At 43.6% G+C, this 27,779-nt stretch overlaps 1 protein-coding gene across 5 annotated transcripts in view; it reads right to left on the reverse strand.

Annotated features, from left to right (window-relative positions):
• CPXM2 (carboxypeptidase X, M14 family member 2) overlaps positions 1-27,779 on the reverse strand; it is a 123,423-nt gene that overhangs the window by 89,729 nt on the left and 5,915 nt on the right. For 3 of the 5 annotated variants that reach the window (XM_039481913.1, XM_039481912.1, XM_039481911.1), the window contains exons 2-3: positions 24,072-24,233; positions 14,421-14,522 (exon numbers count right to left, since the gene is read on the reverse strand). In XM_039481913.1, coding sequence (XP_039337847.1) covers positions 14,421-14,472 — 52 coding nt within the window. In that variant the 5' untranslated portion in view covers positions 14,473-14,522; positions 24,072-24,233. Of the gene's footprint in view, positions 1-14,420; positions 14,523-24,071; positions 24,619-24,638; positions 24,667-27,779 lie in introns of those variants that run through there. The other 2 variants (XM_039481910.1, XM_039481909.1) reach the window with 2 other exon arrangements.

The raw sequence follows: 27,779 nt of genomic DNA on the forward strand, positions 1-27,779 counted from the left end.
AAGAACCCTGCAGTGTATTTGGTATCTCTCTGAAAGAGATGTCTTCCTTTTAACTGCTAGAGATTAAAACCATTAAAATGTAATGATTATAATGAGTTCAAAATTAAGTGCAAGTGAGGCTGACTTGTGAGCCATTAATTCAAAACATTTTCATCCAATATTTGTTTAAGGCACCAGGATGAACCGAATGCATGATTCCAAGTAAAGCAGCCAAACTAAACACAGTAGTCAAAAAACAAGAATTAGCCTTCTCTTGCAAAGTCAAACATACTTAGCCAAGCATTTCAGATAAAAAACAGAGGCAAACCACTCTCACAAGAGCTGGGTGTTTGCTTTTCCACTGGTAGTTTTTATCATACTTCTTGAATATGCATGTGTCTAAAGTATCTTAAAAATATCAAAACCTTGAAATACACTGCAGGGCCAAAAAGATTCCACAGAGGGGACACAAACAGTAGTTACAGCACAAAAGACACATAGAAAAACAAACTCTTGAGCAATAGTCAACATGGTTTCTGTAAAGGGAAATCGTGTCTTACTAATCTATTAGAGTTCTTTGAAGGGGTCAACAAACATGTGGACAATAGTGTACTTAGATTTCCAGAAAGCCTTTGACAAGGTCCTCACCAAAGGCTCAAATTAAGCTGTCATGGGATAAAGGAAAGGTCCTTTCATGGATTGAGAACTGGTTAAAGGACAGGGAACAAAGGGTAGGAATTAATGGTAAATTCTCAGAATGGAGAGGGGTAACTAGTGGTGTACCAATCCTATTCAATTTATTCATAAATGATCTGGAGAATAAACAGTGAGGTGGCAAAGTTTGCAGATGATACTAAACTACTCAAGATAGTTAAGACTAAAGCAGATTGTGAAGAACTTCAAAAAGATCTCACAAAACTAAGTGATTGGGCAACAAAATGGCAAATGAAATTTAATGTGGATAAATGTAAAGTAATGCACATTGGAAAAAATAACCCCAACTATACATACAACATGATGGGGGCAAATTTAGCTACAACGAGTCAGGAAAAAGATCTTGGAGTTATCGTGATAGTTCTCTGAAGATGTCCACGCAGTGTGCAGAGGCGGTCAAAAAGCAAACAGGATGTTAGGAATCATTAAAACATCTCGAATACTGTGTACAGATGTGGTCTCCTCACCTCAGGAAGTTCTTCTTCACGCAGCGCACAGTCAACTTGTGGAACTCCTTACCTGAGGAGGTTGTGAAGGCTAGGACTATAACAATGTTTAAAAGGGGACTGGATAAATTCATGGTGGCTAAGTCCATAAATGGCTATTAGCCAGGATGGGTAAGAATGGTGTCCCTAGCCTCTGTTCGTCAGAGGATGGAGATGGATGGCAGGAGAGAGAGATCACTTGATCATTGCCTGTTAGGTTCACTCCCTCAGGGGCACCTGGCATTGGCCACTGTCGGTAGACAGATACTGGGCTAGATGGACCTTTGGTCTGACCCGGTACGGCTTTTCTTATGTTCTTATGTTCTTAAGACATCTTAATCTTGTCCATGCACTTAAGTAGAAGAACATGAACTAAGAAGATTACTGCTACATTAGATATTACTCTGGGCCAATAAGGGCTCAAAGACAAATGACGAAAATGGAAAAGGACCAGGGAGCATATTGTCAAGGACACAGTTAAACTAAGACTTTCAGTCTTTTAACAGCTAATCCAAACAACAACCACTGAATTATTATAGCCTGATCTATGTTTACATATTTTCTCGATATAACTTTATCAAAATAATTATACCAGTAAAAGCATTGGTGTGTGGATGCACTTCTACCTGTAAAAGGGTGACTTTATACCAGTATACTTGTTCCCCTTCTCATAGGGGAATAGTTATACCAATATAGTGCACCTTTATATGGATACAACTGCACCCACACTACGAGGGTTGTATTGCTCTAACTATACTGGTATAGTTTAAAGTAGGACAACCTTCCAGTGTAGCAATGCAACATAGCACACAATTTCCATCATTCAATCAACACCCAAGTAAGGTTTAATACATACCTCTCTTATGAAATTGACGTCCCGACTGAAAGAACAATATTTTATCAGCGACTATGTGAAAAATAAAAGAATAAACAAATCTGCCCATCCTGATATCATTATGAAGGTGTAAGTACAAAGTCTGTGCTGCCACAGAAAATGAACATAACACAGAAACCGTCAATTGTTTCTTAGTTAGCCAACATCCCAATCACTAGAAATATGGAATCATTTCTCCTTCATCCAAACTTTTTCTATGTGACTGCTGCCAAAAAACAGCCTTGGTTTCCTTTCTTAAACTGCTCCCATTAGTCTTCAGCTGTGCCAGACACAATAAGGAGAATTTCATTTGAGAGTCCCATATTTTTGACTGAAAGAATGCTTCTTCTCCACTTGACTAAGTGTGACATATATAACATATATAAAGAACTGTGGCCAGCTTTATGGATTTTTGCTTAGATTCTTCTACCAAGAGCACAGCCTGAACACCAGGCTAAGGACGGAGTATCCCCATGGGGGAATCACAGGGAAGAGAACCTACCCTCCTCCATCACAGGTTGCAGAGTGATTGGCACTGCATATGTGAGATTACAGTAACTCTCATGGCCACATATACGTGGATCAGATCTGCGAGTGGTTTAAATGATCCTAGCTCTATTGATTTAAACCGCTTAAGGATGCAGCCCAGGATTTTGATTTTAAATATGATCCTATTTAGTGGCAAAGAATTATTAACCTTCGTAACCATCAATACAGGCACCTCTGTTGGTGAAGAAGTATTTTCTAAATCTGTCACACTTGACTGCAAAGCTGAGCCAGAACCAGAAATTGACTCAATTTTCTGATCAATGTTATTTAAAGAGACCTATCTACCACTCATCTTTCAAATCAATCTAGGGTCTGGGCTATGGCCAGTCTGAACTTCTTCATATGAAACATATGCTGGAGAGGATACTGAAGCAGATGCACTGCCATCCTTAGAAGCAGCAGTCTGAGGTTTGAAAAACTTTGCAGAGAGCAAAATAGGTTCATGTGAGGCTGTCCAGAATGTCTCTGGCAATTAGGATATGGCAGAACAAACTTGAGAAACAAAAATCTGACCCTGAATAGTAACTACATGGTTCTGTTGACCGGTAATGGAATACAGAGTCTTTTGACTATAAGTCGTTGTTTTAATTTAACATTGGTTAGTAGCACCTGAAATGCACTTGTGCACATCTGATGCCTCTGGCTGACAATATGAAATGAATCTGTAAACTTAGTTCAGTGCTTAGTACAATACAAAAACGAGCATCACAAGGTGCCCTTATTGCCTCCTTAAGATAATCAGAATCCAAAGACTGACTGAATGTGGAACCTGAATTGCCTTATCACCTCTAACAGTATCTCCTCCAGTCAAGATTGAGGCACATTGGCAGGGGAGCATGGGGAGGCACTGAATTACCACGCCACATGGTGAACCAGTTGATGGATAGAGAAAGATAGCATTTAAAACAACACATTGCAGCTGAAAGAAAACATTAAACTATTAAGCATGGAGCAGACACAGGAAATGATATGTCTTAAGCTCATGGCAGGTTATAAATCTCTTTTATATTCAGAATGATGAGTTCAGGTATCTCCAGCTTAACTCAACCACATTGTCTCTCTGATATTTTTATGGCATTTATTAAAGTTTGCATTTACCAAGGAAAACAGGAACAGAAAATATTTTGTATGTGCAATGTGGCCAAATCAACACTGCAGGTGCAACTTTTAGCACTTCACTTTTGAGCCATCCCTCCCACTCCTTGCCACTTACAAATTCTTGCTTGAGAATATGCTGCTAACCATAAAGCCCATCAAAGTTTTCCCCATTCATAGGCAGCAGAAAGAACCTGGGGATGGAGGGACAAACTCTAATACATAACTGTCCCAGGGCTGAGAGAATGCAAATAAAACAGTCAGCTAGGGAACACAGCCCTCCACCTTGTAAAAATGAGCAAGAAGGGTGCATATACCAACCCCACCCAGTCTCTCTCTTCCTGAATCAGCAGTAACTTCTATAGGCCAGCAGGGGGAAGAGAGACCAAGGTTAAATGGGTTTATTTACATGAAGTTCTGCCCGTGATTATGCTATCCACAGGTAAGCCTTAGTTCCCCTCTATTCCTCTCCCACACTGAGCTTGACAGTCCTCTGACAATGACTTCTGACTCTTTGGAAGACAGGTTAGCTTAAATACTTGACCTATATACAGAGCGGGTAACAGGAAATACCTAAAATCAGTCCGACTCATCTTAAAATAGCTTTTAAAAATTAAACTTCTGCCCTAAGTTTCAATAATATAAAGGTTAGATTTGTCTGACACTGTAATAAGTACAGATTTTAAAAATACATCTGCTATTACTATTTCATATGGGATAATGAAAGGCCTGAATAAAAACACATACTCTTCATGAGGAGAGCTATTACTCACACAGTGCATTCAGAGGAAATTCGTATGGTTGCAATTTATCTAATTCCAGACTTTGCTTGCTTGCTTGCTTAATGACTGGGAAGGAAATCTGTTTGCCTTTTCTTAAATATGTTAGAAGAAACAAATAAATTGGGGTTGGGATTTTTGTTTTGTTTTGTTTTTAATTCATTTTCCTGTTAGACAGAATCTTTTCAACCAAGGATTTTTTGTTCAAACCCATCTCTAACATAGCAGTAAAACATCCAAAGTGACTTACTTGAACATTCTATCACTGATGGGATACAAAGAACTGGCAAAATTTAGATAGAGAACAACAGGGAGCTGTTTGGATACACCCGGGTACCGAAAAGTAGATGTTTTATAGTGCTGTATGGAACTGGGGGAAACTCACCCAATAGGTAAGTTTCTTTATCACAGAAGCACCCCAAGTTTTACAAGCTCTTTAACCCCTGAAAAACGTAAAGAACGTTGAAGAAGTTAGAAGAAAGAGGAAAAGTAACAGTGCAAGAAATAATTAGAGTTTGAGGAAACCCAAACCAGAGATTAATTAAAATGAAACATGACCCGAACCAAGAAAAGAAGGCCCCAATTTGGCTCAGCCGGGACAAGAGTATTTCTGGAAAGGAGGAAAGTGGGAGGGGTGTCTTTTGGAAACTAGTCTTCTGGCAGGGACTGGGGATTACTGCTGGAGAAAACAAAACCATGAATGGCATAGGAACTCCACTGGAAAATACACCATTGATGAAGCCATCTGAGTATGGAGCCCAGATCATTCATACCGTTCATTCATGCCTTAATCCACCCGTGGAAAGGGCATGCTTTTAAAAGAGCTAAGTAAATTTACCAGCACACTGTATCCAGGCCTTCTTGTTCCCACATCCCACAAGTTTTTCTGCTTCTCATGGCAGCCCTTGCCAATCTTTCTGAGGCACTTTGGGTTTCAAACAGCTGCTCACTGTACAGATAGCACTTTGATTTCAACTGCCTCCCATGCTTAATTATTTCATCCATTACCCACTTCCCCTCCCCCCAGCCATCTGGCTTCAGTCTAGAGAAGGGGAAGCCCGTTCAGGTTAAACAAGAATTTTTGTTCCAAATTCAAGCCAACACCTAGGTTTCATGGTTTTAAAAGTTCAGTTAATGTCTTTTAAATTATTAGTAGTTATCATTTTCACAACCCTCTGAGCTTTCTGGTTACAGAAATGCCAAAATACTATAAGAAAGGCAGAGCTCTCTGCATTTCCAAGCTGATCATAGAGTTGCCACTTGGTCGGTTCTTAATTGGCCTGGCCAGTTTATGTATCGTCTTGCTGGTTGTGGGTGAAAAGATTTAGTGTGCTGGGTTTTCTTCCTGCCTGGAACCAACACTCCTTGTAAGCTGCATGCACACGCTACCATGCAACAATCTTATAACTACTGTGCAAATCATGTGGTTAGGAGTGTGGTCCTGCTTTGTGTGTTGGGCCCTCAACCTACTGAAACTGCAGTGGCTCCTCTTGGCACTGGGGATGAGGACAGACATGAGGCTCACTATCAAAGAGGGGTAAGGAGCTGGGTAAGGGAGGCAGGGGCTTGTGGGAGGAGATGGTAGGGGGGCACCTTCACAGCTGTGGTGGGGGACTGGCCAGTGGTCAGCTTTTCTGCATCTCAGATGTGGCAACCCTCTATCAGAACAAAGCACTGGAAATCCTGCAAGGAAGCCTGCTCTTATGAGGCTCCCAGCTCAGTTTTGCAGACCTAAAAAGTTCCAATAGTTCACACCAGGTTCAGATTAATGTTTCAATGCTTAGGCACTTACCCAGTCCAAATATCTGAACACTGAGGTTCTCCCATCTCTATTCCAGCCTCCTAATTAGGGTCAAAATCTTCTTGCTGATGACGTTAGCCTATCACAGAACTAGTCCTCTAAGGAGAGCCAGATGCCCAGCCTACCCGTGACAGATTTTTGTTAGGGGAGTTTGTTTATATGCACTCTGCGGTAAAAGCCTTTAAGTTGTTGTATAAGTGCTCCTTTCAAAAGGCTTTGTTAAAGGGAGAGATACTGCTGTAAAGGTGGAGTGTTTGGCTTCTCCTTGACTGAGCTGTTACTTGGGACCTTATTGTTACCTCATCCAGGGGGAAACTAAGGCAGGCCACAGCAGAGTGGCAGCAGTGCCCATTTACACGGTCTTAATGGAGCTCCACATTTTATGCCACACAGCCTCTAAAGGGTGTGAATCCTCCAGGAGGAAAAGAACCACTGACCCAGGAGATAAAGGGGAGCTTTCTGGCCATGGAAAAGCAAAAGTGTTTTGGAAGTTCTGCAGTACTGGCCAGAGGAGGGGAGCTGCCTCTGTCCCCTCTCCCAGCAATAAACACATGTTCTGCTGTTACTGAGCTTGTGCCTGTGTCATCATTCGAGGGACAAGAGCCTCCTCTCTCCATACAGGTAAAAAACTGGAGCTGTTGGCCTCAGGCCCTCTGACTAACCCATGTCACTTTCAACTCTCATGTATACCCCAAGTGCCTAGTTCTATCCTCTAGCTCTTTTATAGCTGCCTGAAGGCCTAATCTGGCCCATTCTGTACTACACTACAAGGGCTTGTCTGAAGCTAAAATCATAGTAAACATGCCACACCACACACATTATAAATGTTTCTGCCGCGCCCATGGATAGCGGATATGGCTCCCCGTGGAGTCTGTGCGGTCGGTCCCCGCCGCCTCCCCTAGGCGTCCCACTTTTCCCGAGCCCATCCATGGGCATATCCGGGTTCGGTGGTGAGTGCCTGATTCGCCCAGAAATCCGCCAGGGTGGTTCTCCCGTAAGACAATTCTGGATCAGTTTTTTCTGGGAAAGCAACGCTCCTCCTTCATCTGGCGCTTTTTTCTGGGCCTGCTCCTGGCCTTTGCCATCTGTTTGCAATCATTGAGCCTGTTTTGCTTTTTTGTGATGTCACCAGAGTGCTGTTAGCATGCCGCTTTTGAGAGGCATGCTTGCTACAGAGCATTCAGCATTGCTTTGATATACACAGCACTATGGTTATAGGGCCACCATACATTGTCTACCATACCAGCATGTAAACCATGGCTACCATAAATTTGTAGTACCACTGGTTTGTCCTGCCCCTGCCTGCACTTGCTGTGCCCCTGTTGCTGAGCTGCCCCTGGCTGGGGCGTAAAAGCAAAAATTGGGAATGATTCCCCATCCTTTTGGTCCTTAAAATAAGTAAACTAGAATCAGTCCTAGTATAATAGTGGTAATCAGAGACCACACAGTGTCAGCAGAGTCAGACTGCATCCAGCTGATCAGCTGTCCAGTATGCACAGGTGTCCTGGCAACACTCCTGACCTGTTGATGCCCCAGCCTTACCCCACCTGTTGATTCTGACCTTCCTCTGCCCCCCTCCCCTTCCTCCAGAATGCAGGAATAGACACATAGACTAAGTAGTGAGACAAAAGAAGTGAGCAGTAGAGACATGAGTGTGATAGTCCAGCCAATAGTCCAGACAGTCCAGTAGAGGGGAGCAGGAGAGTAAGTGAGCAGTAGAGGGGGAGCATCTCATCTCTCTTTTTTCATCTGATGAAGGGTGGGGCTACATTTCAGCATCCCCTGGGGCTGATGGTCAGATGGTTATGTTATGGTACCATCTATTTATAACCCAAAAAATAGGACCACCAGCTTTAAAAAGACCAGACCAGGCTGGTTGTTGGTCCCCGGTCCTGCCTTTTGTGCACTGCCTTGTGCCAATAGGATGATGACCAAGTGCCAGTACCATCATGATGCCCCAGTGTGTACCCGCCGGGAGGCCAGCCAGCCAGTGGGGGAGAGTGGATGGCCATGTTGTTCTGTGTGCAGCATTCATGCACCACAGCTATCAGTCAGAGGTGTGTTTTAATGAAGTTTCCTTGGGGTTGTGTTGGGGTGTGTGTGGGGGTGTGTGTGGGGTGTGTAGCCTGACGTGCCCTGCCCTGACCCTGACCCAGACTGGTTTATTTGAGAGAGCAGGCAAGAATGCAAAAGAATTGCAGGAACTTGGAGGCTGCAGGCACTCCAGGCAGTCTTCAGTCCATCCTCCAGTGGCGTCCATTTGATTCTTTTTTTTTGGCTTTTTGCTCGCTCACGCTGCGCTGCGCTGAGTCCCTGCTATGGCGTCTGTCTTTTTTTAAAAAATTTTTCTTTTTTTCTTCTTCTGTGGGATCTGACGGATTTGCCTGCCCTTACAGCCATGCAGCGCGCATGGTCCGCGCATGGTCCATGGCTTTTTCTTTTTTTTTTTGATTGGGACTGCGCGCCACCCTGATCGAGAGATCAGCGCTGCAGCTGGGCAAACGGGAAAAGTTCAAAGTTTTTTTCTGTGTACCTGACCACTGCACCCGAAGTTCAGAGATTGCGTCCAGAGCAGTCACTCACTGGCTGTGGGATAGCCCGGGAGGCCAATGCCAAGCCGTCGATCAGCACCCAAACTACCCCTAAATATGTTAATATACCGATACTAGCGTTTCTCCTCCTCTAGGGGAGGGGAAACACCGAGTTTAAGAGCCCCATAAAAAAAATATAAGGTGCCTCCTAGTAGGACTGTTTGGGCGGTTAAATCGGTTTTACGCTCCTAAAACCGGTTTAAACGCCTAGTGTAGACCAGGCCTGACATGAACAAACACTCTCTAACTCAGATGTGGAGGGGGAAGAAATCTGACTCTGAATTAGGGAATGAAAGTGAGCAATGAGCACATGGAGGATGGATATTGTGCTATTTTATCTCGGCATTTTTAAGGGGCTGGGTGGTGTTATAACTGCATAACTACCTTCCCGTTTAGTGAGGACTCTGCTGCTGCTGCTGCTAACATTTTTGCTGTGCTTTGAAAAGTTTGTGTTGTTCTCTTTGAAAGAGCCGTGTAGCGTCCTTCTTCCCCAGTAAATGATTGCTTTTTGACAAGCATTCAGAAAGTTACATGCAAGACTGCTGCAGCTTATTTGGCAATACCAAAGAATTCAGATCCATTCGCAGAACTGTGCATAGACAATATAAAGGGTCATTACTTAGATTGGTTTAGAAAGTGGACCCAAAGGACATTTAAGCATCGTTTTTCCCTTTTAACTGCATAATCCTAAACTAGTGCTGAATGCCTGGAGCTGATTTGTGAGTATTTCTGTAAGTAAGCTTACTGAGACTGCTCTGCTGTACTTTGTGGGGTTTTATTTGTTGTTCACAAACACGCACACATAAGTGCCAATTTACTTTTGGAAAGAGTCTCAGGTCCTGAAAGTTGAATGAATTCCAGTACAAAAGGCTACCTTGCAGAAAATTCCTACAGAAAGTGCATTAGTCATAATTTGCTAGTCTTCTTTTTTTGTTTTCCAGTTTCATTCCTCCAGTCAGGAAGCAAAAAATACACCCTATGACTTGCCTGACCAATTACATCCCACAAACAACACATTTTAGGGAATAGGTACACCAGAAGTAAACTCAACATAGCTGCTGCAATTTATAAGTAACAGGGAACTGTTGGAAGCTCTGTGTTACAATATTTCCATATTTTATGAATTTGTCAACTCACTCTAAAATATTCTTGATATTTGGGATTGTTGGTTTTGCTCACATGAAGAGTTACCACCATTTTCAGTAACATTTCAGAGAAGCAGGAAAGAGAAAGGAGGGGCACAATGTCAGATTCTAAGGGCAGAAGGGACCACCAGATCATCTGGTATGACCTCCCGTATATCACAGGCCACCAACACCACTCAGCACACGCACACTAAACCCAACTACCAAAATTAGACCGCCCACAGGAGACTAGACTGTTGTGGCAGAGAATAGGAAGGACCAAGGTGGCCCTGTGTCCAAGGTCCCCCGCATTGGCAGGGAAATAATTAAATGCAATATACACAAAAAATCCTGGCAAGTGACCTGCATCCACACTCTGCTGAGGAAGGCAACTTCCCCTTCACCCCCACCCAAAGTCACTGCCATTCTGACCTGAGGGAAATTCTTTCCCAACCCCACATATAGTGATCAGTTAGACACTAAGTATGTGAGCAAGAACCAGCCAGCCACGCAACTGAGAGAATGCTCAGTGCTACCTCAAAGCACTGCCCCTCTTCCCCGTCCAATGTCCATCTTCAGCTGTGACCACCCCTGATGCTTCAGAGGAAGGAGACAAAAAAATCCCAGAATACATTAGGGGGAAATTTCCTTACTGACCTCTGCAGGTGGCCCCCTGAAACCCTGAAACATGATCATGAGCCAAGAATCATCAGAACAGAGGGAAGCCCTAATAATAAGAGATATACCAATCTCCTAGAACTGGAAGGGACCTTGAAAGGTCATCAAGTCCAGCCCCCTGCCTTCACTAGCAGGACCAAGTACTGATTTTTGCCCCAGATCCCTAAGTGGCCCCTTCAAGGATTGAACTTACAACTCTGGGTTTAGCAGGCCAACGCTCAAACCACTGAGCTATCCCTCCCTCTGGCTACTCTCCTGTTCCCCTGGCCACACCCAATTCACCAGCACCAGGGAACGTGCATGGGATAAGAGCTGCTACTTTGGCTTTACATCTCCAGATGATCCCCTAGACTAGGGTGAACCTCCTGTGACTGGCTAGGGCAGAGTGAAGGCTACTGTACCAGTAGAGCACCAGTGGGATTGTCTGGAATGCAATTTAAGATTGAGCTTCACCATGCTGGGATGACTGACCTATGAGTTGTCTGAGTCTCTTCTAGACATTCCAACATTGAGAAAAATTTGCCTAAGTAATGTTATATTTTTGGCACTGAGAGCTTCTAAATGAAACTTTGGCTTGGAGCATAAAAAAATTTAAAGAACACAAGAAAAGGGTTTTTTTCTTGTGTACTTCAGAACACAGTGCTCAGGCCAGCCCGCTGAGTGGATGTCAGCTATCATTCTGTTTGTCCCTGGTAACATTTTAATCATCTATCAATTATGAAAAGAAAGAAAAGGCTGAGAATTCAAGCTCTATTTGCATGCTGGAGTTGTTAACTGCAGTGTCCCAGTAAATCCATTTTGATTTCTGTAAGTGTAAGCTTACAATACAGTTTACAAAGAATGATGGGCTTGAGTCAAAATTCAGATTCAAACAACCCCCAAATCTTTTGGAGGTTTCAAATCTGATCCTGGATCCAGCTTTGAGCTTTGTAGATGCCTTCCCTCACTTTTATGGGATAATCTCAACCCACCATTCAAAGGTGGGGGTGGGGAGAGAGGTTCACAATCCAGAGCTGACATTTGTGGTTTAGGCACATCTACAGTTTTAATATATTTTGAACTTTCCCCCTCATTGACAGATGTTTTAGGAAGACACTGACAGTAAAGCAAGGCTGTAAAACTGTCAGCGTAATATAGGCTATCTCTGAAGAAGTGAACATAAATATACTCTAATTGCTGGAAAAGAATGAACTACTTGGTTTTCAATTGTTCACATTCCAAACAGTGTCATTTCCCAGCACGCTGTAGTGAGTCATGCACTCAGATGGTTTACAGTAAAACTCAGTGTGTTAGAGGCAGGAGATACTGGGCCCAGCCCAACACTCCCTACTCAAGGGTAACTTCCATAGAAATCAAGGGGAATGTTTCCTGAAGCATAGACAAGGAGGTAAAAGAAATGAGGTTGAGCAGCAATGGTTCTGTAGTCTCCCTCCAGGACTCTGCTTCAGGGCCAAATGAAATATTGGAAGCCAATCAGAGGTATTGGGGCTGGAGACTCCCCTTAGTCTCCTGCACAGTCTGAGTTGGGCAGAGTAGTAGGAACAAAACACTTAGCCTTAGTCTCCATGGGGCTGGTGGCTGTAGCAGGTGCTAAGCAGGAGGCCCTCAAGATTCCCCCTGGCCCCTTCAGTGGGACCACGGAAAGCAGCAGAAGCTGACGATCTGCTTCCTGACCCCGTGGAAAGCACTGAGATTAGTGGGGCTGGAGGCTTCCTCAGGTCTCCTCCATGGGGGTGCATGAAGCAGCTAGGGATGGAAGCCCACACATACCCCCTACATCCTCTCCATGGATCCAAGGATAGGAGAACTGAGAAGCCAGAGAGAGCTAGGGAGCTTGCAGTAGTAAAAAAGATGGGGAAGGCCCAGGGAGCTACTCTGTAAGTGGCAGGTGGGAAAGAAATTGTCACTCTCTGGAATATCTCCATAGTGCCGTCAAACTTTACAATCTGAATAGAGAAATCAGACATAGGAAATGTTATTATCCCCATTTCACATCCAGGGAACTGAGGTACAGAGAGATTAAATGTTTGTCTAGGGCCACACTGATTGTCTGTGGAAAAGTCAGGAAATGAACCTCTATCTCCTGAATTCCAGTTTACTGACTTCACCACAAGACTGTCTTTCCTTTCAAGATACTTGGAGTCTTTGAAATTTACCCTTTTACAAAACAATCCAAATGATTAAAGCTCCTTTAATTTAAAATTTGTGAGAATTTCAACTGTACTATTTTTTTGTAGTTGGTTCTTCTTTTGGAGGATCAAAGGAATATTAAGTTGATCTTGGCCAAGTCACACACCACAGATAATTCGCAAACAGCCTGTAGGCCAGGGGTAGGCAACCTATGGCACGCGTGCCAAAGGCAGCACACGAGCTGATTTTCAGTGGCACTCACACTGCCCAGGTCCTGGCCACCGGTCCAGGGGGCTCTGCATTTTAATTTAATTTTAAATGAAGCTTCTTAAACATTTTAAAAACTTTATTTACTTTACATACAACAATAGTTTCATTATATATTATAGACTTATAGAAAGAGACCTTCTAAAAACGTTAAAATGTATTACTGGCACACAAAACCTTAAATTAGAGTGAATAAATGAGGACTCGGCACACCACTTCTGAAAGGTTGCTGACCCTTGCTATAGGCTGACATATATTCACATAAAACATTTGTTGGACAATTCACATTAATGAAAATCAAAATGTTTGAGTAAGTCACAATGGGAAAAAATTAATCAGAAACTATTCAATAGAATTGCAATATTTACATCTCCATGAATGAGAAGCTACTGAATAGACATACTCAGAAAGAAATTTAGGTTCATACACCTGCACATGAAAATATTTTCAAAACTTTTCTTAAAAAAAACCCGCAACATTTTAAAAACACCTTAGGACTCTGGGAGGCAGGAGCAGAGATCAGGTTCATGCTGGTCTGAATCTCCATGCCAGTAATAGAAGTTCATAGTATGCACATGCTGCCAATTCCTATAAATATAAGGAAGGCTGGATTTCTCAAGATATTATGAAGCCTTTTTCTGCTAGATCATTGATTCAATTCCACCTGAGGTTTATAATAATTGCAAATCATGACAGCCTGCTGGAGTTTGCTAGCTTTCATGAAATCAATTGGAATATCAGTTCAGATCACAGTGGGCAAGCATTCACAATACAGAAACCACACTCACAATTAGCATTTGGCTATTCCAGTCTCACATACATTGAGGTGAACCCTCCCGATCAGATTTAATGCATATTGATATGGCAGAATGGGAAATATTTCACTATTGCTGTTCCAGAGAGACAGCTCTTAATGTAGCACCATTCTTAAAGCACCAAACTCTTTGTTTTAAATGAAAATATACCTGGTTCTTTTATAAATGATAAAAAATATCTTGGGCTTCATTCTCATTTACACTGTGGTGCCATTAAACACCACTCCAAAGAGGGAGAGTTACTGTAAGGGCCCTTTTACTGCCCGGGTGGTGTTAAAAGAGGCCTTAATGGAAATGAGAATTAGGCCCCTTACCTTACATTGTATCTCACTTCATCCCACACTAACACGGTGTGGTTCCTTGTCCCCATCTTTTATCGCACGCTGTGCTAAGATAGGTTACTTCAGCGTGCCATTTCATAATCAGCGCTGCATCTAGACATTTCACAGCACTCTTCAATATCTTTTGTAATTTAATTTAAATGTGACTGGAGAGAGTAGCAGCTAAACCAAGAATTCCAAAAGAAACTTTACACGTACTTTCTTTGACGTCTTCGTAGGCCCTTCGACTTTCATAGTCACCATCTGGCATCTTCTCATTCCCTTTCTTGTTTTTCTCACCTTTCTTGTTGCCATTTTTAGCTGTAGGATGAAAAGAAAAAACAGTTTTACTTTTTTACACTGTCAAATGTATTTAACAATGGCTAATAACTACACAATGAATAAAACCGTTTGCTTCTGTATGATTGCATTCCAATCCTTCCAATGCAGCAGATGTTTAGAATATTCTGTTATTCTTTTCCCAGGTATGAGAACTATAGAAATATGGGTGCAAGGAATCAGAAGTGTCGTTTTCTTCGTGGCACTACGAAGGAACCAGATGAGCATTTCTTTCTTGCACAAATGGAATTCAGTTTTTAATATCTACACATGCGCCAGTGACAGTTTATTGCTCAATCCTCATCATTTGATCAAACATATAAGGGCCCCACCCAACACCTATTAGACTCCCCTGGACTTTAATGGAGTTGGATCAGACCTTAAAAGGGGTGAGTTTATTTAATCGGCAGTGATCCAACATCTTCACAGACCACCACCAATATTCTCTACCAAGGCAAGAATGCTCCCAAAGGTGGTGAGCACAAAAGCAGCATTGTTCTGCACTTATATTCTGATTTGTTGCAGTGTCCTCCATACACAACCCTTCTCCTCTCCACACAGTTTATTCCTGCCAGGAGCATGAATAGTATGTTTGGTTGGGTTTGATAGAAGTAATTTGTAAATCAGGAGACAGGCTGACTATGATCATCTGCAGAGAACATTCAACAATCCCATCCCAACAGAAAAGAAGCCTGAAAACACTGTACAAATCTTTATGGCATGTCCCCTCTTAATTGTTTTTAAATATACACCCACTCTGTTAGGCATTTGATATTAGTGCAGTACTCCGGATTGTCCAAGAGTGGTTCTATGGAGAGAATAAAGGGGGAAATTTAGTGCTCTATTTCTCCTCTGGCTTTGTGCCACTACAATGATTAATTCTCTTTCTGTCCATGTGTATTCGAGCTGGCCAAATGCTCCAAAGAGCTCTCCACCTGAATTTTAAAATGAACTCATGTCAGCCATGCTTGGACTCCTTTTATGTCTACTTTCCATGAACATCCAGAAAGTGGAATGTTAAGCTCTCACATTCACATATTCATACCAGGAATTATATAGATTATATAGCAATGGGTGCTGCTTGACACAACAGGGAGACACTACTCACCAGGGCCTTTGCATGTGAGATTAAAATGAGCCAGATAAGTATCTGATGCATCCTTTGAGTACAGGACAGCACATGCACAAGCAGCTCCTCTGTGTGAATCTGATTTAAACTCTGCACTAGACGACAAATCTTTCAGTAGCCTAATTGTCACAAGTATCGGAGGGGTAGCCGTGTTAGTCTGGATCTGTAAAAAGCGACAAAGAGTCCTGATCCAATACTTCTGTTAGTCTATAAGGTGCCACAGGACTCTTTGTCGCTAATTGTCACAGGGATGACATGTCAGGCACCACGTGGGGTTTCAGGTGTATGGGGGGTGAAGTCTCAGAAACTTACCTAATATTTCCTGAAATTTTACTGAATGATATCAGCTTTGTGAACTAACTAAAACAGCAATTCTGCAGCCTGTGAAGAAGTAACAAATTATATAGTAATTTTTACTTTAAATGTCTGGACTGACAAATTGTTAATCAAGGGAAATTTTCCACGATTTCATTGCACTCCAATTTTTGGTTATTTTCTCAGTATCCAGGGAGTTGACTATGTCCATTTCACAAGCAAGAAGGAGCAAACAGTCCAATCAGCCATCAGGAAGTGAGGGGCAAGTGGTGGAATGTATTTAAGAAGAGGTGTGGGTCCCCCAGCTATGTCTGCAGGATTAGAGCCATGAGATATGTTTACGTGGGCCTAGAGTGAGCAATGGGGTGAAGGTGGTTGGGGGTGACTAGAATCAGGGGGTGGCATAGATGCTGTGGGGGACCAGGAACTGGAGTTCAGGGGGGGGGGATTTTTGGGGCGGTTGAGTGGGATCGAAGGGTTTGGGGGAGGAGATCCTGGCAAATGGAAGAGATCGGGGTAGATGTTCCTGGGGGAGAGTTAAAGGGCTACAGTTGGGTGGGTCAAGGGCTGGGCAGGGTGGGATGGGCCTTACCAGATCTGATCCTGAGTCACAAACTTGAATTGTTGGCTGGGGTTGTTGTTTTTCTGATCCATGCCCCTAATCTGTGCTACCACCCTGTGGTGGCCAGTCTGGGCATTTCAATCTAGCTAGACACCTGGAACTAAGCCAGCCTGGAGCCAATCTGTGCCACCTCAGAGTGACAGCAGAAGAGCTTGGGCTCTTGAGTGGGGCGTGGGCAGGCTGCACAACAAAAAATGTCTGGCAATGTTAATGCCATTCCCCAGGACATCCCACCCCCCATCCCCAGAACCAGCATCCCCTCTGCCCCACGGGCAGCATGCACAGAGTCCTAGTGACAGCACCACCCTTGCCAGCTGGCACCAGTAGTAGCCTGAGCTACTCCACCACTGCTGTTCTCGAGGGGCATGGGGAGACCACCTACCAGCTTGGCACTGCATTGCCTCTGAGGCTGCAGCAGCAGCTGTAATTCCCAGCTGGAGGACAAAATTTTACCAAATGTGTCGACAGTGAGTGGGGGCTTCATCCCACTCTGCCCCCGCCTTCTTTGTGGCACCTCTACCTGTGTGTCTCACAAAGAAAAAAGACTTCTTCACTACCACCAGCTTCCTCTGGGCCCCAGGGGTATCCTGCCCCCGCCCATCCCCTTCCCCCAAGCCTCCACCACACCTCTTCCTGCCCCATTCCACCCCATCTGCCCCCTTCTGTCAAACCCCCATCTCCACCTTGCCTCTTCCCGCCTCCGCTCTGCCCCAGGCCCCGCCCCCCTTCCCTTAAGCCTCCACCCTTCCTCTTCCCGCCCAGTTCCACTCCGTCCTCCAAGCACACCCCATTCCTCCCCCTTCCCCCAGCACCTGCTGCACGCCGCAGAACAGCTGATCACAGCAGGCAGGATGCACTGGGAGGGAGAGGGAGGAGTTGATTGGCGGGGCCACCAGCGGACGGGAGGCACTGAGAGGGGGGAGCTGGCTGCCAGTGGGTGCTAAGCACCCACAATTTTTTTTCTCTATGTGTTCCAGCCCTGGTGCACCCATGGAGTTGGTACCTATGTTCTTCACATTTTATACAAATAACCTAATGCTGCTTATATCTTGCTCCCTCACCATAAATTGCTACCTCTCTCAGAGAATCAAAGCTCACATGGCTTCTTGAAGTCCTCCTCCCAAACATTAGAGTTACACTCATCCAATCAGAGAACAGAAACAATAGCATATGATTTATCTGATCAATCACAACTAAAAAGATCAGGTTAAATTTTGAATCTGGGCTACTGGATATTGCTACCAAACTGTTCAAATTCAATCCATCATGCATGCAAATCTTCTCTTATTCTCTTCCAGAAAGTAGTACATTGAAATAATGAATAAACTGGAGCAAATCATAATCCACCACCAGCATTCCAGAAGCAGATTCAGTCTCATGCTTACCTCTCTCAAGTCTATTAAATGAAATCTTGATGTTTTTAAAAAGGCCCTTTTTTCACCTCAGATCAGTTTGGATATAGAGCTGTTATCCAAGGTAGTGTGCTCGGGTTGAGTCCTTTCTGAAGGGACATACCCAATGAGAAGTGATGGAAAACTGCACCTCCACCACTAGACCCCTTGCTTGGGAAGTCCCACAAGGATAAGTTCTCTCTCTGCTCCTTTTCAACATCTACAGTCATCCATTAGGTGAACTGAACAAACAGCATGAACTCAAGAGCCAGCAATATGCCTGTGGTACATAGGTCTAACTATTCTTCACCACATACAACCACACCACTACCACCAAGATGAGCTCAGGATGAACAGCTGGCTGAAACTGAATACAAGCAAAACAGTGGTGATGCTGGTGCACCCATGGAGTTGGCACCTATGTTCTTCACGTTTTATACAAATAACCTAATGCTGCTTATATCTTGCTCCCTCACCATAAATTGCTACCTCTCTCAGAGAATCAAAGAGGGGAGCATTGGGAGGAGTTTGCAGTTACAGCATATTCTTCTTTGGTTGAAGGTACTCATCCACATTTGGTCAGTTTGGTTCATGATCTAGGAATACTCTTGGATTCCTTACTGATGCTAAGTTCTAACAAAGCAACATCTGTGAGTAATGCTTTCTATCATCTCTTGTTGGCTAGGAGACTGTCCCATCCTGGCAGATGCTGGCCTGATCTCAGCTATTCATGCCTTCACCACTTCTTGGCTGGACTACAGCACTGCAATATACCTGGGCATGAAGCCTTCAGCACTTAGGAAACTCCAACTAGTACAGAACTCTGAAGAGCATCTCCTCAGCAACACAGGCTACCACAAGAACTTCAGGCTTGTTCTCTACTCTTTACACTGACTTCCCATAGAATTTCAAATCAAGTTCAAGTCTCAGTCCTTATACTTGTCCCAGGCCCTGGAGCGCCTTGAACATATCTAAAAAACGACCTAAAACTCTGAGTTGAAGACTGTGATCAACAACTACACCCCTCTAGCACAAAGGAAAGTAAATAAAGGTAAAGCTTGTCTGTGCAGGAGACAAAACTCTCTTGGGAGCTGATCTGAGACTTTGGAATAAATTCCCCCAGGAAATAAAGACCATCACAAACTGCACTCTCTTCCTATTCAAGTGCAAGGCATCCTTTTTTGACTTGCCTCCCCTAACACACACATAGCAATGTGAATATTTATTTAAAAAACTACCAAAACAAGACACTCCACTACACATTTGCGCCCCTGGGGAGAGGATGAGAGAAGAATAAATGAGAGTTATGTAGTCATGTTGCTTAATGGATTACTGGAAGATGCTCAGCTATTACAGCCATGAATGTGGTGTAAGAATAGATATAGAATAGAATCCACTGAAGCCAATGGGACTAGTTGATTTCAATGGGCTTTGGATCAGGTCCTAAAAAAGCAAGAATGGAATTAAAAAATACAAATCCACTTATGATGGCATCTGTCAATCCAATTTTTTACCTTCCAAGGATTACATGGTACTGTTGAATTTATAAGAGTCATGAGGGAGGCAAAGGGCAGGATGAGACTGATGTATTGTTATGTAACTCAAGTGCTCGCAAATACCGCTTTAATAAAAATAAAAAAAAATTACAGCATAATCCTGGACTTGCCCACCTAAAGTCAATGGGAGACTTGCCCATCAACTTGAATGGAAATGGATTTGTACTTACATTAATACTTCACAATGTAAAACAGCTGCATTCAAGCCATCAACAGTAATTAGCTTAAATTAATCAAGTACATGTCATATGCAATTTGCTGTAGCCTTTACACTGTTTTGATTTTAGTCCAACTTTAATTCAAAGTTAGCACTGATCACTAACAGCTGCTCAGCCAAAGGGCAGATCACACATTCCCATTCCTCTGCCTTTCTTCATTCCAGCCAAGATCCCGTCTATTGTTTGCTACAACATATAATTAATCCAACATGCCCCTGCTCCCACTGAGCTTCACAAAAAAGGAACATTTTATATTTACTGTATGTCCCTTGGTTTAATCTTTATTCAATGTATGTGTTTGTTCATATATGTAAATATATAAATACTTACACCACCTCCACACATATTTACAGTTAAATTCATAATTATTAGTTAAGCACCAATCAATCATGAGCTCAGCACGATCTGTACCTTTATAAGGCCAATTTTTCAAAATTGGGTGTGCAATTCTAGGCACCTACATTTATATTTTGGCACTTATGTAAGTGACTTGGTTTTCAGAGGTGCTGAAAACCAACAGCTTTTGATTTTAATGGTACTAATCCACGTAACACTGCACTAGATGGTGTTTTAGATTTAACCTACATAATTGCTGGATCACCCTATAGTGCCTCTGATAGTTATTTTGTGTAGATTATAGATAGAGCTGCTAGTGCCATCTATAGTTAAGGTTCTTCAATACTTCCCAGTATAAGATCCTTTTTTTCAGTTGCTTATAACTTTGCCAGTCCTTAGGCATTCAGGTTGAGCTTCAACATGTTGGGTGTCTGCCTTAGGCTGAATTATTTTGGGTAGTTTCAGTTAAAATGTTTCAGACATTCCAGAGCATGAGTAAGAGGAAAATGTGGTTTTTCCCATATTAAAAAAAAAAATCTTATGACAATTTATTTAAGATATTCTAGCGCCTCCATGCTTTGGAGCAGAGACTTGAAATTTGTCAGGGAGTCACGCGGGTGTGGGGAATATGCCCTTTGCTGTCACCCTGAAAAAATGCTCAAATATGGCCACGCTATAAGTCTTTGAAAAATTTCAGTTCACACATGAGACTTCTTAGAGGGCAGCTCAGGACTTTCCCTGTAATTGCTTCAGGCTGTGTGGCACCAATCATCAGAACCACGAACAAGGAAATTGTCCCTCATGCTCTCATTGCCCACCGTGCTGGTGCCCAGGTAGCAAGGAGGAAGAAGCCATCTGACTGAAATGCAGAAGAAACTGGAGCTGGGTATGGGAGGAAGCGGGTAGGGTTGGGACAAGGAATATGCTGGGGAAGACTGGGAACCAGGGAGGAAAGAATGAAAGATGGAGACTGGAAAAGGATACCTGGAAGGAGAGGAGATTGGGAACAACTGGGACCAGCATGGGGATACTGAGACTGGAAGCTTGTGGGGGCAGAGAGACTGGGACTTAGTCACGGAGCCTAGACTGACTGGTCAAGGAGAGAGAAACTGGAATGAGGAGACTGAGACTGGGTAGGTGAGGGGACTGGTACTGCGAGGAGCAAGGGATGAGGGGGTGGACACTAGAATGAGAAACTGGAGGGAGGAACAAGAATGGCACAAGGACAGCGTGGAGGGGACAAGGGCACCAACATTTCTAAGTCTCACCATTCCTCTGCTGTCAACAAATGTGTGTGGAATGTGTCTCATATCCCCCTCTAGTACTGGTCCACATAGAGGATGACCACCTACTACTGCTGCCAGTTACTCCCTTAGTTCAAGTGGCAGAAGTCTGTGGTAAATCTAAAGGCTCCAGCCCACCTGATAAATCATGTGGGTTTCATGTGGGACAAAAGTTGAGAAAGCCAGCATTACAGGGTGTGCTGCCTCCCAATCGCCCCCTTGTGGCATGAGGTTACTCTGCAGGCCCCCTTCCATCAATCTCACCCCTCTCCAGGGCTCCCCAACTAAACTCACAACAGATCACTCTTGCAGGCCCTTCCCCAGGGCTTTATTTATTTTACAAAACAACAAACAAAAATGAAAACACTAAACAGTTACCCTTCGGACCTTAGACTCTGCCCCTAAGGCTACTGCCAGGCATCCTGTCTCCAGCAGACCCTGCCATTCCTTCCTTTTTCTGCAGTTCTTTCAACTTCCTCAGACCCTCTGCCCGCCTTCCTTGTATTCTTTATCAGCTGATCCCCATTCAGATGTGCCTCCTTAGCAACTGGGAGTGGATGGGCCCAGGCCTCTGGCCCTTAAAGGGACAAGCCACCTTGTTACAGCCATTAATTCAGTTCCCCCTTGTGCATATGCATTATGAGAGTCTTTAATTACATGATCACATAGTAGTTTTTTTCCACAGGATCCCTACCTTATTAACCCCACAGGAGGGACCTGTCCTGGGAATGAATCAGAGTGGTGTAAAGGGGATTGCTGTCTGTAGGACTCTGGCCTCATTTGTTGCAGAAGTTGGAAAGTGTGTGAATGACGAAGGAGATTGCAGGAAGAGAAGAGAATCAAATTCTATCCCTGCCTCTGCCACAGAGCTCCTGGGTGATGCTGGGCTTTCTGGAGTATGTTTGCAGCTGTGCTGCTAGGAAAGTTGGGGTAAAGCCAGTAGGGAGCTTGAAGGCAGTATAGAGCTACAGCCTCCATGGAGATGACTCAGCACTTAGTAGATCACCTGAGTTCTGGATCTTGGAGAATCAACCGATTTAGTGTTATGAGCTGCCTATCACTTCCTGAGTGGACCAAACTTCACCAAGGGAAGACTCTTCAGTGAATTCTACAAGTGCAAGCATGCAAAGTTTCTAGACACCAATTTGGATCAAAGGGGATAATATGGCTGTACATATGTGGGGCTTCTTACATACCTGCTGGAGTCCAGAGAGTTGTGAACTGAACCCTGTACACAAACAGGGTCATTGCACCTCAGGGGGAACCCTCCTTCCTCCCCCGCCCCAATACAAAATGGGAGGAAAAGCAGTGCATGCACTACCAGATAATAAACTGAATCAGCACATCCCAGAGTTACCCTGCTAGTGCCATCTGCTTTTGAACCTTCTGTCTAGCTGCTGATCCCCAGTGGAGCACCAGGTTATAGGTTTCTTGTACCACTGCTACCTTCACCCAGGCAGACTCTCTGCTACTAGGGTCCTCTGCCCTGGGCTGTACCCGCAGCTAAGATCTGCTGGCCCTCTAACAATTTTCAATGCTGCAGAAATGGTAAATTTGGGGCATAATTTATAAAAAGTTGTTTTCAATTTTTTCTTGATCAGAAAGTAACTGATTTTTTACCAGTTTTACACTTAAACTGCAACCCTTAATTTAATATCACCTATCTGCAATTGGGAAGAGTTAATGCCACTATGAGAACCTTACCTCTCCAATTTGCTGCGATGTGGGTGTCTTTAATTTGCAAATTTTGTGCCATATCCCATAGTATTTAAGGATACAAAATTCCTACTGAAGCCAATGGGAGTTTTGCCTGAGCAAGGGCTGTGGGATTTGGCCCTTAATTTTATAAGATTGTTGCTTACTCCAGGAAATAATTTAGATTTCGAATTTCCACCAAAGAAATGAAATAAGGCCAGGGCAATCAGAGAATGCCTGTAGAATAAACTGCCCAGCCACCTTAGTGTAACTGTATCGAAAAAGAAACCACTCTACTGTGCTTACTGACTACAGTTTGGGGAATTATAGTAATGTGTACATTTCCAATAGCTTGTCTTCTTCCAGCCAAAGAAATTACATGTTATAACTGAAGTGATGGACGATATGGCTGCCCTTTCATTTATTTATGAAATTATTTATTAGTACCTGCTAATAATTAAAATTAATCCCCCTAGGAACTGATCTCTCTGAAGGAAAATCCCTGTTTACATTTCTGTCATGGGAGATCTTTAAAGTGAAATCTGACAGTGATTCACCTGTTCAAAGGTGAAGAACATTTAGAGTTAAAATGACCGGGGGTACAATATGAAATCACCATAAGACAATCAGATTTTACCATGGAGTGAGTCTCTCTTCATTTGATTGCAAAACTGTAGCTTCAACAACAAGACAAATGTGAAATATGATAAGAAGGGAAGTTCATGCACCAGCTGGAGTCTCATTTGATTAATGAAATTCAGTGTTTTTGAAAGCTCTTAATGTGACAGGTGAGAGGGAAAGGGTAAAAGTGCATGTGAGATTTCCAAAGAGCTGAAAAGCTTGGTGTTAGAAGTTAGTATGTGTCATCATCACCAGCACATTTATTATTATTACTATGAGTATTAGAGTATTAATTTATGTTAGAAGTCAGAGGGTGTGAGACTCAGCAGAGCTCTGAAAGTTTGGAGGAAGAGGTGGAAAGTTACCTGGTGGAATCTCGAGAATGGATTTTTCTTTTTTGTTGCCTTTCTTCTGTTTTAACTCTTTCTTGCCCAGTCTGAACCTTGGGGGCTCCTCTGTCTCTGCAACGGGGGCTGTTTCCTCCTGTCCAGGTTGCTCTGTGAAAGGGGAAAATTCCTCATCGGGACCTGGATAGGAATAATAATGATCCCTGTTTATAATCTCCTGCAGGTAATAATCCTGATCCTCCACGGGCAAAGCCTGGGATAAATCCTCAAGCAGTGCCAGCCCAAAGGCACAGAGAGCAAGACAGAGCTGAGACGAACAGGAGCCTTTCTTGCTAAGGGAAATCATTTTTTTAAAGCAGCACAAAAGCTCCACTCTGAGTCCCAGATCCTTATTCAGCAGATAGGAAAAACAGCAAGCCGTGGTCACTGGTGAATTCCAGGACTTGTGTAGGGATAAAGAGTCCGGTCTGTGATAAATGCTTCTGCATTAGACTAGTTTGCAAAAGTTGCAAGGAGTGCAGTGAGAGAGAGGGCTGAGGAGGGAGGGAGGCAGGAGCCTGAGGTGCATGTGATCATAGGACTCACCAGCCAGACACATATACAGACACAGAGGGGGAAGAGAGAGAGCTCAGCTCTGCCAGCACTTGGCAGGTGTGACTCTCCAGAACACTCTGTCTTGTTTTCTTTCTTGCTTTCGATTTCCCTCTCTTTCTTTCACTGCAAAAACCAGGGTTACAAGACACAGTTTTCAGCTCAATGTCTTGGCTTGTGTAACTCTTCCGCGAGGTGGTGTTGGCAGCAATGGGGGTCGGGTTCAATATCTAGGGGTTCCTCTTAAAAATGAGAAACAGTCCTGGTTCAAGCCCCTACCCAGTAATCTGGGAAAACTAAACACTACCCCCGGGCGCATCTAAGGGTATATCTACACTATCCGCCAGATCGGTGGGCAGCGATCGATCCAGCGGGGGTCGATTTATCATGTCTAGTCTACATGCGATAAATCAACCCCCATGTGCTCTCCCGTCGACTCCTATACTCCACCACCGCGAGAGGCGCAGGCGGAGTCGACGGGGGAGAGGCAGCAGTCGACTCACTGTGGTGAAGACACCATGGTAAGTTGATCTAAGTACATTGACTTCAGCTACATTATTCACGTAGCTGAAGTTGCGTAACTTAGATCAAACACCTTCCCCCCCCCCAACCCCCGTAGACCAGGCCTAAGAGGCAATACTTTCTCACTCACAAGCCCTGAGGAAGTTTTATTAGAAGGAACCCAGAATTAATTTGGGAAAACACTGAAACAAATTATTCGAAAGGATGTAAACCATAAACAAACACCCTCTCCCCAGGGCAGTGGCATTTGCCTCGGTTTCCCACCTTGCAGTGTGAAAGTTTGATGGACGAATGTCCATTTAACATGCCACTCCCCTTTCCCTCCACTGCACCCCACTCTGTTGTCTGAAGTCAGCCAATTCCTGGAACTCAAGGGCGCATTCACGTGGGATCACCTCCACCCTGAAAGGGGGAGGGGAGGAACATTGAGCACTGCCTCTACTCTCCCACTGCTCACCACTGCCATTCTGCTGCTGCTCGCTGTTCCTCTGACATTGTTGGCCACTCACTGCTGCCTCTGCTATGTCTGCTGCTGGTTGCCGCTGCTCCCATTGTTATATCTGTCACTGCTTGCTGCCACCTCTGTAATGCCATGATCTGAGGTTCCACCACTTAGCCCAGTTCTTAATGATCTCAGCTCTGAGTGATTTCACTGGCTAGCGGGGAACCTCACTGCAGCCTCTGCGTTGTCTTTCACTGCAACGCTGTCCTCACACCTGACACCAGATCTAAGGCTCACTCCCTAGACCTACTCATCTGAGGACACTCAACTGAGTTTGATCAGTTCTGTATTTAAACATTGGAGAGGGGAGGGTCAAATGGTGTCTAGGACTTGTCAAACAGAGCCCTTCCCATCCCCCTCACTTTCACTTGGATTTGGCACTCCTCCCCCCTATTTAGCAAGTGAGGTAAATTTTAGAGTGAGCCTTCAATCAGAACATGCTAAGCACAGTTCTGCTGCTCTTTACGTACACAATAAGGATAACAACATTTAATTACACCTGCACTCAATACAACAGTGAATTTTAAACCAATGCAGCCAAAATTGAGCACTTTGGCAAAGCAGCTCTGCCTCAGAGTTCTGTGTGAGCTTGAAAGCTTGTCTCTCTCACCAACAGAAGTTGGTCCAATAAAAGATATTACTTCACCTCCTTGTGTCTAATATCCTGGTGTGACACCGCTACAACGCCACTCTATGCAAATGTACACACTGCTCCTGAAGTCTCTTCCCTCACTAGATGGCAGGGGAGAGCTCATTCAGACCCTGGCTTAGACTTGCAAGTTGCAGTGACTTCAGTCCTCATATACACAGTTGATCCTGGACTCCATTTTTTATTTGACAAAAAGTAAAATTGACAACAAGCATTTGCCTCCCAGTCACTGTATAAACATATGTCTCCTCCTTGCCAGAGAGACTGTGTGCTATGCATCTAGATCAAAGAAAAAATACTGTTTCTGTGCTTTGATTATAAAGTACAATTAAGGTTGTTTTATATGAAACGGTGCACAAAGGAAAATGTGTCTGCATGATCTCCTTTTGTCCTAAGGCATTCTATTTGGCTGCATGAGGTGAATAAAAAACAGGTGTTGATGGTGATCTGTATTTTCCTTCCCATTTTCTTAGTTTTGTGCACTTTCTCTACACTGGTGTTCTACACAGCAACACAAAGGCAAGAAAGTGAAAGATTTGCAGAAAGATTTGTTGGAGATAATCATAGAATCATAGACTTTAAGGTCAGAATGGACCATTATGATTGTTTAGTCTGACCTCCTGCACAATGCAGGCCACAGAATCTCACCCACCTACTCCTGTATCAAACCCCTAACCTATGTCTGAGCTACTGAAGTCCTCAAATCGTGGTTTAAAGACTTCAAGGTGCAGAGAATCCTCCAGCAAGTGACCTGGGCCCCACGCTGCAGAGGAAGGCGAATAACCCTTAAAATCTTAAGTAAGGAAAGTAAACCTATAGGCCCACTGTATCCACCTACCCCACTTCTGCTCCTTCCCCATCTTGGCCCGGCCTTGTCCCCAGTTCTCCCATATACCACAGCCCTCAGGGGGTCCCCATGAAGCTGAGTACCATTCAATGCAGGAAGTGTGTAACCCTTCACAGGTCACTCAAATGTTGCTACACACTGAGGAAAAGGAATCATATTAATCTTGGGGTTCTCTAAGCCTCACTTAAGAGTAGGACATAAGAATTGCTCCAGGACAGAAGCAACTGAAGATCAAGCAAAAATATCAAAATATTCTCTACAGATTTCAAATCCTTCATCAGGTCCTTTCACCTTTAAACTCTCCATACTACACACCCGCACTCTCTACTACTATATATGAGAGAGAAAGGTTATTCATATCAAACATAATTCAATTGTAGGTCTTCTGCACAATGTTGTTGTGGATTAAAGCAAAACTTCACATCTCAGCACCCATAAATGTTTATTGACAACACCTGTGATCCTCACTTCTGCTGCACACGGAGTTAGAAAATCAACAGAAATTAAACAAAAATAATTTTCATTCAAATTTTTATTTGAAAAAAGTCTGAAAACCAATTGTTTTCATCCAAAAAATGTGGCTTTTAGTTGCCAAAACCAAAAAGTTTTTCAGGT

Source organism: Mauremys reevesii, linkage group 7 (genome assembly GCF_016161935.1).
Source record: "Mauremys reevesii isolate NIE-2019 linkage group 7, ASM1616193v1, whole genome shotgun sequence".
NCBI lineage: Eukaryota > Metazoa > Chordata > Testudines > Geoemydidae > Mauremys > Mauremys reevesii.